The sequence below is a fragment of the Polyodon spathula genome, chromosome 14, assembly GCF_017654505.1.
Source record: "Polyodon spathula isolate WHYD16114869_AA chromosome 14, ASM1765450v1, whole genome shotgun sequence".
Taxonomy (NCBI): Eukaryota; Metazoa; Chordata; class Actinopteri; order Acipenseriformes; family Polyodontidae; genus Polyodon; species Polyodon spathula.
The window spans coordinates 1,175,896-1,187,149 of record NC_054547.1 but is presented as its reverse complement, the minus strand read 5'-3'; the positions used below and the strand labels follow the sequence as shown (position 1 = coordinate 1,187,149).

General features: G+C 39.1%; 1 protein-coding gene across 1 annotated transcript; it reads right to left on the bottom strand.

Moving 5' to 3' along the window:
- Positions 1-949: 949 nt before the first annotated feature.
- Positions 950-9,271, bottom strand: LOC121326961 (glutathione peroxidase 7-like). The gene is made up of 3 exons (XM_041270638.1): positions 8,937-9,271; positions 4,286-4,547; positions 950-3,253 (listed from the first exon to the last, which is right to left on the bottom strand). The coding sequence occupies exons 1-3, from the start codon at positions 9,066-9,068 to the stop codon at positions 3,090-3,092; spliced, it is 558 nt and encodes a 185-aa protein (XP_041126572.1). The 5' UTR covers positions 9,069-9,271; the 3' UTR covers positions 950-3,089.
- Positions 9,272-11,254: the final 1,983 nt, after the last annotated feature.

Below are 11,254 nucleotides of genomic sequence, written 5' to 3'. Positions count from 1 at the left end.
TAAGTATGTATTGGCCCTGGTCTTTATAATAAAGAATCTTTGTTATTTTTGTAGATTTATGTAGCACAAGGACCAAATGGAGTCTGTAGAATAATTACAGAGATGCATGTTAGGATTAAAAGTTATAATGACACTTGATTATGTTAAAGATCTTCACACCTTCCACAATCTGCTGGCAACCATCAACAAAGCACAGATCTCAAACAGCATACGGTAAACCCACTAAAACTAGAGATGTCACAGAGATGGTGTCACAGTGAATGTGGGGTTGATAAAGACTTCAGAGATGCTGGTATTTAATCTTGGTCTTTACAAGATTGTTCAACCAATAGGATTTAAGGGGGCTGTCTTTCCTGTCCTTAAACTGAGGGAACACAGAGCTACTTTGTGGCTTGGAACTTGGTTTCGGGAGACTAGGTTTCAGGCCACTGCACGGCACACCAGTAAACACTTGGGGTTTGATAAAGAAAGTTCTCTTAAACTAGGCCCCCCAGTCTCCTGGAACCAGAATTCAAGCCCCTTCAAGTGTCATATCTGCTTGAAGAATGTGGCTGTGAGATCATGATGTAGCATTGCCTAGCAGGCATGAAAAAATGCAACACATCAAATGCTTGCCCTCAGCACCCTACCTAGCACAATACATAAATAAAACATTTATTTCAAGGCCAGAGAACATCTTGTACCAATAAAACAAGATAGTGAAGAGATTGGTGAAGGTAGACTGAACTGCTCTTTGAAAATGACTTGACACCCTTAAAAACCAGAACACGTGATTTCCAATTTCTAAACTTTTCTCTGTATAATTGTGTCAATATTTTAAAGTTCTAATACAACAATGTTTTTTTTTTCTTTGTTATTATTGTTATTATGTACTTTTAATGGTCAATCATAATACATTTCATTACAAAATTTAAATACAAATAATTAAAAATAGAAATGTGACCCCATTAAAAACATATCCTTTTATTATTTCCCTCAGTAACACCTAGGCCATACAGTTTTCAAGGGATAATAACTATTTAGCATCTGTTAAGTGTAAATAAAGAAGCTGTAATGGGGGGAATAAAAACCCAGTAGTATCCTAGCAACGCCACTAACTAGAAGTGAAGGCCTTACATTTCCAGCAATTGATTTCCCTTTTTCACTCATGCCTGTACTCTTCTGGTCTGAATAAATTTAGGGACGTTCAATTAATTGCTTTTAATATTGTGGTCAAGAGCATATGACTGAACCAGTCACAGATAATCCTTCCTGAGATAAGAGCTTTCCATTGCTTTCTGTCAATGAACACTCGATGTGGTAAAAATCGTTCTCTGAATTCTCAGTTTTGGTATCTGGCAGAAAGTTTTTTTTCTGTAGATCTCAGTGAATCAAGCATGGGTAACACTTTACATAAAGTCATACCAGACAAGCAGAAGAAGCCGATACAAAGGCAGTGAATGATGGACTTTCCCACACGCTGTTCCACAAACATGATTTTAATTCCGGATATAACGAGTACCATTAAACATCCAAATTCAACTACAAAGCATTGAGCATAGCCAATCAGATGTTGTTGTTTTTTCAGTACAATACTAGTGTGTTGTGTGCAGTGCACCTCATGTCAAAGATGAAGCCATTCTTTTCTGCATTGTGATTGGTTATGAGTATAGTACGAATACTGCAATGCATGTCTGCATGTTTCCTTGACTGGGTGCAGATGGCAGATGGCTGAAGGAGAATGTGGTGTGATAACAGGTGCAAATATGATGAGTTTGTATTGGTGCACATATGTTCAGAGGCAATAGCTGCAGGACTATGAGGGTGGTATTACAACGCAGGCTATAAACAAGGGAAGAAAAAGACATGGATTTGTGTGCTGCTCCAACTCGGTGGTGACATGTATTTACTGAGATGCAACTTGTCATGCAATTCACGATAACAAAAAAAAACCTTAAAAACTCTTTCATGCACTCTCATCTAGTCTTCATACAGAGACACGTGGAAGCACATGCATGAGAGCCCCATGTGAGGATGTAATGGGTTCCCTTTATAATGAAACGGAAAGAACATTTTAAAAAGTATATTTATTATGTGTCCAAAACTACCTTGTTTTCCAGCCATTTACAATATGTCATGTATTAAAGGGTTAACAGAAGTGTTGTATAAATCAATACTATGCCCTGGATCAACCTGAAATACAGGCTTTATTGTTACTTGTTAGCCTGACAACAGCTTTATTTTCTGCTCCGACTGATGGAAATACACAGGAGTGCTGCAGTCAATGTTGTTGTTTTTCCTGCTTCTTCAGGGTCATAAACTACAGAAGGTCGAAATGGTTTGTTCAGATTTTGAAATGCATAAAAGAAACAAAACAAGAAAGCACAGGCTATTTAAAAAATTCAAAGAAAACTACCTTGTTGAAATGTTGGACTTTTTTTCTCAAATAACTCTCTTTCATTTGCTCTAATGATCCTGCTAATAAATGATTAATATCTACGATACCACCTCCACCTCTTTGGTCCACTCATAAACTGAACACACCAGGAGGCTGCACTACTAGTTACGAGCAGCAGCCGCTAGCAAGAACGACGTTTTTACAGTCAGGGTTTCTTGTCTTTCTTGGCTTCTTAGTTTGTGAAGTGGACTATGCCAGCTTCCCTGCCGGTCACTCGTTTCACCAACAGCAGTGCTTGAAAATCAAGCTATTCAGACTTTAAAAAGACAAACAGAACTTTGTGTTGCCGGAACCATCGCAAATGTATTCTTATATAGCGCCCTTCACACCACGGCACCGCACAGCGCTGTGCAAAGTTAAAAACGAAACAAGAGCTCGTATAAGCAATACACTCCAGCTACAGTCCATTATATAAAAGCACATCCAAAAAAAGGATGTTTTCAATTTAGACTTGAAAGAATCCAATGTTTCAGCCTGCCTAATGTCAACCAGAATAGAGTTCCACAAATGAGGAGCATGACAGCAAGAAGCTCCGGTTGATTTAAGATCATTTTGAATTGAAATTCTGAAGTGATATTCGAAAGCGGGCAGTTGTTATGAAAGCTGGTGCACCTTGACACAGTCCAGGCTGTTGGCAGGGCTGGGTGTGACACTAAAGCTCATCTTTCTTCTTGAGGATCACCTGCCTCACGAACGCAGTGACCTGTGGCCGGATTTCATCCACAGGTACGTTCGGACCCCAGGCGTCCACGACCTTCCCATTGGGGTCCACGAGGAACTTCCAGAAATTCCAGTCAGGCTCCTTTCCGATCGACTCTGAGAAATAAACCAATAACAGCAATAATGATAAAAGACCAAACACATAGGAAAGTAGATGCCTTGGGAGTCATACATTGCAAGACCATCGGCTATTCTTTATGATACAGTGAAATCAGAACTGTGAACACTTACTCTGTCTTGTTTAAGTGCTGAATTACATTTTTTTTTTTTCAAAAAAACCTTGTAGCTTATAAATCATTGAACTCACAGGAGGGTTGTTACTAAGAACATCTGCTCTTATTAAGGTAAGTGTCGTTATTGACTTTCAACTTCATTATACATTTGCAACATTAAAAATGACATGACCAGTATATAAAAAGCAAGTCAAGCACAAGGTCCAATGGAAGCCCTTCGATCTTGTAGAAGGTCCAGTTTCTCAAGCTTAAAATTCCTTCGATTTTCATAAACGTATATCTGGTATTGAAGTTTCTTTCAACTTACAAATATGTATTTGCCAGACCTGGGATGAACATAGTTATAAATATGGTTTGTGAAAAGTAACTATTATTTGAAAATAATAAAATAGACTGCAGAAAATGACTATTATTTCAATATGGTTTGTGGAAAGCAATTATTTCCAAATATTTAAATGTGAGTAAAGTAGATGAAATATATTGAAAGACTGTACATAAATATGTAACTGTGACACACAACAGCCTAATTAAGATCCTGCATTCTAAGCAGGATAAGCCTTGTCCTTGTTAACCACTCAATTATCTTTTGGAAACTGCTCTATTTCAATTAGTGTTAATTTGATCAATTCATTGAAATATTTAAATATTTTATTTCAGTGGGTAAATATTTGAAAACAATGAAATGTCTTTACCCACTGGTTTAATATCCTGTTTTGAATTGAATTATTGAATTGAACAGGTTCAGCATCTTCCTCATTAGAAATCCTATTCAACCACCACAATCTCTTCAAATATTATCTGACTTTGTTCAATTAATATTTGAATATCAAATACAACTATATTTGTCCCTGGTCTGGTATTTGCATGAATGCATCTCTTTTTTTGCTGTACTTACCCACAAGGTACTTAAAGGCATTGTTGGCCCCGGTGCCCACCACAGCGATCTTACTGAACATGGGGAAGAAGACGTTGTAGGTCCTTCTGGCAAGGCTCTCGATCTCCTTGTCACTGCCAGGCTCCTGCTGCCCGAACTGGTTGCAGGGGAATGCCAGCACGTTGAAGTGATAAGGACCCAGGTCCCTGTGGAGCTGTTGCAGGCCTCTGTAGTGCCCCTCGGTAAAGCCACACTCACTGGCCACGTTCACCACGAGCGACACCTGTGGAAGAAACCAGGCGCTCTCATACATTTGGGAGCATGAAGGGCTTTCATTTATTTACAGCGATGCTACAATAGCTGTGATACTGAATGTGAATAAGGGGTGACAAAGGTTGTTCACTTGCTGTGAAAAATTGGGATGTGCGCTTTACTTCAGAAAATTGATCCAGTAAAGCGGGCTATCAACATGCTTACTCTTTCAAAGGAAAAGTCAATTAAAGAGTTCATCATACTTCATGATTTGCTGCTATTGAGTAAAAAAACACAGCTCACATTTGACTTGACAGGTTTTCAGTCATGGGCCTCTGCATCAAGACATAAATGAGATTTTTATTTTTTACTGAGTTACATTTCCAGACACCATGCATCACCGACATTTAATCTCCAAGCAGAACTAGTAGATAATTAGTGTTCATTGATCCAGTAAAACACCAGCTTGCACAGTCAGCTCTGCTGTGGCTCAGCTGTCTATCTGGCTAATTCACTCTGTCAATGGTTCAGTGGTTTCTCTAGACTCATTCATTAATATCTTCCACCAGACTGCTCTGTTGGTTTGACAGGGGTGCAAATTTAGCATTTTGTGAGCAGACCAGACTCAATAAGAAACATCATTATCTATGGTTGCTAAGGAATATTTTTTTTTGTACCAGAACTGAATGTTGCTGGCACTATATGAAGCACCCTGGTGGTAGAATCTAGCTCCATAGCACCAGAGTTGCACCCCTGTTTGATGCAGCCTTTTCCAGCCCCTAGCATTTGTGATGTATTGACAACAGCTCTTCCTTGAATCGTGTTGTGTGATGAGTATTAAATTTTCAGAGAACGGGGTTATGAAATCTGTTTCTACATGATTTGTAAGTGTATTGCTGTTGGGATATTGTAAGTACAGTATCAAGTGTCCAAGGAGTCCTTGGCTTCAAAACGATCTTTCACTCTTCCTTTAACATCACTCCTAGTGTTGTGAGAGAAACGTTTTTCAATCTGAGCTGACTGACTCAGGCAGGAAGTCTATAAATTCACAGATGCTGCTTGAGAACAAAAAGGAAATGACAACTCTTCTGACAGTTCTGTTTGTTATTATACCAACTGAGACATCAACCATTGTCTAAATAAATATAATACCGCTCAACTTTTAAGAATGAATGTCAAGTCCCCACATACAGTCAGGCACTTGAGGGTGAGAAGTTGTTTTTACAGATGAATCTGGAGGCTGGTAAATTAAAGCCAGTGAATAGGACTTCCAGAATCTTAAGCACAGCAAATGAAACAGGTGAATTCTGCTCTTAGGGAGATGTCAGCAATGAGCGTTGCAATGCTACAGTCAGCAACACAGAAACACGTGCTGGTTCAGCCCACCCTTCAACGAGGCCAGCAAGTTCACCACTGCTCCACGCAGGCTGGAGTCAGAATTAACAAACACCCCCCTCCCACCCAGAAAGCCAGATGGGATGTTTATAACTTAAAAATATCAACCAAATGGATATGTTTTTCCTGTTAAATGCAAAATTTGACAACAAATGAATTAAGTGTGATAGAGGTGTGTTTGGTGGTGAAGATGGCTGGTTGGTCTGGACATGGAATTAACCTCTGGGAATCTTAGATTCAGCATACGTATCAACACAGACTTCCTCCAGCCAGGATCTATGCAATATGCAATAATGCATGTCATTAGTTTATCTATATTAGTTGGGTTTTATCTACAGCAGAAGTCAGAATCAATGAAAAATATACCAGCAGTCCACAAGGAACCAAATCTCGTTCTTCCTGCATGACTGCATACACATTTCAGGGCTGGAAATAAGACTTCTATTGCATAGCAGTTTCACACAGTCCAGGTTTTCAAACAAACTTGATCAACCACAGTGTGTTCAGATAACAAACTCAGGTGTGTCTTTTTAAATGCATTGTAAAACCAGGAATGGACAGAACTGCAATGCAATGGGAGTCTTACTTCCACCCTACATTCGTTTATAGTTTATGTGCCTGCCAGTTTATGTATTTTATATTAGCATGATAAGAACAATTATGTTTCGAATTGAAATTGGTTTATTAATGCATCCCTGCCAGAACGATGCTTAGAAACGACTAAGAAAATAACCCTAATGGGTTGCAGTACATACAATAAATTAGATTACTGTATTCCAGCAATTAAATGTGCAAATTAAAAAAAAAAAACTGACTGGGCTAATTAAAGCAAATTAAAGGGTACAGAGGCTTGGTAGTCCAGTGGTTAATAAAATAGTCTTATATTAATGATTAACAACCAACAGAATAGCTTCTTTTTTTTTTTTAGATAAAAAATTAAACTTTTCTTAATTCCTGTTGAAGTTTTTCATACAGTGTCAGCAGGAGTACATTTACATCAATATCACTGTTTTTTACTAATGACTGCTAAAGTGAGGGACCCAGCAGCTATTAAATATATGTTTGTATGGGGCACCTTCTCCTGTGGGGAATCTGAATCACGGTGCTGCACCAATAAGAAGAATGAAAATTGATTTCCTCTCATTAAAGTAATGAGACTTTATTTCTTATACCGCTGATGATTTAATCACAGCACTGATTCACTATGATCCAATAAACAGGCTACAAATGAAGCACTTTGCACTTCTTTTTTACAGATATAAGTGTTTGTAAACTGTGAGCAGGAAGAGGGCTTTATCCAGTTCATTCAGTTACTTATGCACCTGTACAAATCTATATAATACTGTTTTCAAGTTATGCATAAACTGAAACAATGTCCAAGTCTAAGAGCTCCCAGTTCAATAGAGATCATGTGCATTTTTACCCAAATAACACATAATCAGCATAATGCCTCATCAGTCAAGGAACTTTTAAAATGTTATTTCATGTTTTCATAGAGGAAGTGACATTTTTATAAACACTTCCAAACTTGTGGGCTGATAGTTGATAGTAAGCGTTAGTAAGCCCAACCTTGTGTTGCAACCTGTCTGGTTTTTCTCAAGCCCTGAACTGAGCTTGTCTTTATCCTGTGTGTGCAGACTGCTTTCAGCAGGACCTGCTTTCCAGTGGCTGAAGCTGGTGAGCACAGTATCACTGAGGCTGACATAGTATTAAATGCAAAAACTGTAGGAGAACCAGGGACTGGTAAAAAGGCAATCGAGGTGGCATCTACTGTATGTCTAATTAGCAGGACTGTTTGAAATTGTCACTGCTGCCCACATTTGTAACCTGCACAAACAGATGCGCTCTATGTGCCCTTTTATTTGGACTCTATCCAAGTTTATTAGCCTAACCCAAACTGGATCAAATTTGTTCAGATAATAAAAAAAGTCTCTGTATATAATATTGTATATAACACCAGAAGAAATTAAAAATATTTGCAGAGGACTGTTGTTAAGTGCAAAACAATGGCGCCATCTAGTGTACAGCTGGTGAAATTGCACACACTTTCAAATCTCAGTTTATTTTTTTCATGTATCTAAAGCTACAAAAGTGTTCTGAAACAGGAAAATAAACTCCGCCCAACTTTCAGTAGAACCCTTCAAAATAAGTGGGAATGTATTGGACCTGTGTAAACGAATCCATTGTGATCACGGTGCTGGCTATACTGTATTAGCAAATGTAGCGCCTAAGTGGGGTTTTTTTCCGTTTTCAGAACACGCCGACAGACCCCACTGGAACCAGCAAACTTCAAAGCCTTTGGGTCGGGCGTGGTCATTGCACGTGTCATGTCCTCATTAATAAAGAAATCCAGCTGTTCCTGCAGAGTCTGCATGCTCTCTTCAGAGAGCTCCGTGTTAAAACAATACCACGGTGCTAGGCGTGCATCACTATACAGTAATGCACGCAGGAGCCATTTAGTTCTTGACCTCGTCAGTTATTTATTTCAAGTTTTAACATCAAAGTTGTATTTAAAAAACAAATTAATTAAAAATGATGGTAAATGATTTGCGAATATGACCAAATATCCCATCCTTATTTAGTTATGACACATTTTATAATAAACTCTGAAATAACTCGCAGGGACCCCCGAACTGAGTAGAAATGACGCATTAAGCAAACAATATCCATTAATTCCGATAATAAACACATTCGTCCCAATCGTGACACTACATTGGAAAGCATGCATAAACACACAGGCACGTTAGTTAACTTAAACATTAATATTGCATGCTTCTGAGCAAGTTAGAGTTTGCCACGTACACACAGCCCCTCATACCCCAGACCCCCCTGAGCACACTGAAGAAGTTACACGCGAGGCGGTTAGTGTTGAATTAAAAATAACAATGAAGCAGTTCGGGGGAAGGATGCAGACATGCATTTTAATAGTTTTACTATAGTGTAAGAACTAGCGCTGTGCTAGTGGCAGTACAGGCAGCTGCAGCGGTCACTGGACAAGCTAGCTCTATCGACAACAGCAACTTACCGAGCCTCTGTATTTCTCCAAAGACACTAGTTTCCCTCTGATGTTTACAACTTTGAAAGTATAAAAGTCTTTGACTTTGGCCGCTGAAGAGGTGCAAGTCAGGAGAAGTAACGTCACACATGAAAGAAGCATTGTTAAAGCTGTTTAGAAGACACCGATTCTACAAAATGCTCTCCTTGCTCCGGACCGGATTCTGCGCACAGCTGGGAATTGTCGGGATAGATAGAGCCCTTTCACATTCCAAAGGCTGTGCCGTAAAGCAGTGAAGTAATGACAAACATCAACAGTGAAATGGGTCATCTCGGTCGTGTGAGCGACAGAACGAGGATGCGTGTGTGGTGTAGGTGTGTATATTCTCAATCGTATCACTCGGGAAGCTAGGTGACATGACCTGCACATCGATGTCAAGGTCCCCAGGCTAGTTTAGGATGCTGTGTTTATATAACTCACTGCATAGATTAAATGCGTATTTCAGAGGACCTCTGAGATATGTTTACAGGGCAGACTGTTCAAATGACTAATCCGTTTCTCTAGTTTTGCCGGAGTTCATAAAGCCTCAACTAGCTTAGGTATTCATCTGTATTTCATCACTCCCTTCAGTCGCAACTCAAACCCTGCCCCTCGGCTTTACCCACAATGCCCGGCAGGTTGACATGGCGTCGTAGGCTGGTGTTTGCATCAGGGCCCTGGATAGTTAAACACACAAACAGAGAGTGAAGATGGAGGACCTTTCAATTGTCGTGATCTAACGAAAGCCACACAAACAAAGAGGTAACGCGCGAACCCCTCTCCACAAACACATGTCAGCTTTGTGTGTTACCAAAAGGGTGTAACGGAGAGCGAGAATAAGGAGGTCTGTCTCTGCGTGGGTATAGCTATGTGAGATATTGGAAAGATGGCTGTTTATTCTGCTTCATACAGTCCAGCTGTTTGTTGTTGCAGCTGCAAGGGGCTCGATGCTTTTACTGTGTGGTTTTCTTTTGCACTGTAGTGTCGAGATCCGAGCAGACACGGGTTGTTGTCCGATATTTTGGATTTGTTGTTGTTTCAGCGTGTTGAGAATTTATTAAGAGTCAGTGTTGTTATGAGGTCACACATGTGTTGTTTTTTTCATTTTTTTCAGAATATTTTGGTTGGATTCACATACACAGCGTAAATTCGATTTGAAATATTGTCTTTTATGTTGGCCTAACCTAAGTGTTGGTTAACAATCGCTTAATGTCTGATGGGGTGTTATCGTGATGAACACAAATGTTTTTTTTTTTTTTTTGTTGTGTTTTTTTTTTTTTTTAACTAGACATTGATTTGATTTATTAAACTAAGTAATAAAAATAAATAAACTTGATTCCGATTATTGTTCGATTTGAGTTTCACAACAATCACGATGTATGTCTTTCTTTCCTTGTGTGTGTGTGCAGTGTGTGTGGTGAGGAACTGCTGGGTGAGTGGCACATTTCTTACTACATGTATAACACACGTCGTTTTTTATTAGGTGGAACCTATTTCATTTACTGCATTGCTGTCATTACATTAGGCTACTTTTATAATAAGGAGGGTAGCAGTTAATCCCAAAGCAAAGTGAATGCCGAGCAATAAAGCCGTAACTTGAGACACCACAGGAGTGTATGTATCCATCAATCCCACAGACGGGTATAGATTGCTAACCCTCTTCAGACTCAGCATTATCCTGGTCCTGGATTGACACACATTGAGGATAATGCAGTCCGGTGTGAGAGGCACAGTCTCATCGCACCTGTCCATTTAAAATGAAATAAATACAGTGCATTATACGGAACTAAATGACATCAATTTTGCAGTTTGCAATGCTGCATTCTTGCAGTGCGCTTTCTCAACATCACTTCCATCCAAAGACTTAAAGATGCATGGGCTGTGCAAGTTCCCTCCCCCTCTTTGAGTTTCACTTTCCATTCCACTTGTGCCCAAACATTTCATACTCTGTGTTGCACAACTTGAAAGTGAAAGGACAAGAGCAGTGGTGCAGAGAACAGTACAATCAGCTGCAGATTTATCAGAAGCCTCCTGCCAATAACTGAAAAGGATAAATCATTACTATGAGAAGTCAAATCCATATTACTTTTTGTTATATCAGGTGCAAACGACAAGAAATAGGCAGCGTGTTTAGACTTTATAAATGATCTTCAATTTAAAGAATATTTTTATAGGTAGCCATTTACTGAAAATGTAAACCATTAAAAAAAAAAAAAAATCTGAAGTAGCTTATTATTTCATTACATTTGTGTTCGGCATTACGTGAATGGAGGTAGGAGATCCTAGATTTGAATCTCTGTTCAGACAGT

Excerpts from the sequence above, each read along its gene's own strand:
- LOC121326961 (XM_041270638.1), bottom strand. The coding sequence starts at position 9,068 with ATGCTTCTTTCATGTGTGACGTTACTTCTCCTGACTTGCACCTCTTCA. Across the intron at positions 4,548-8,936 it reads TGGAGAAATACAGAGGCTCG|GTGTCGCTCGTGGTGAACGT; the intron begins GTAAGTTGCTGT and ends TTTCTTCCACAG. Across the intron at positions 3,254-4,285 it reads TGCCTTTAAGTACCTTGTGG|AGTCGATCGGAAAGGAGCCT; the intron begins GTAAGTACAGCA and ends TTTATTTCTCAG.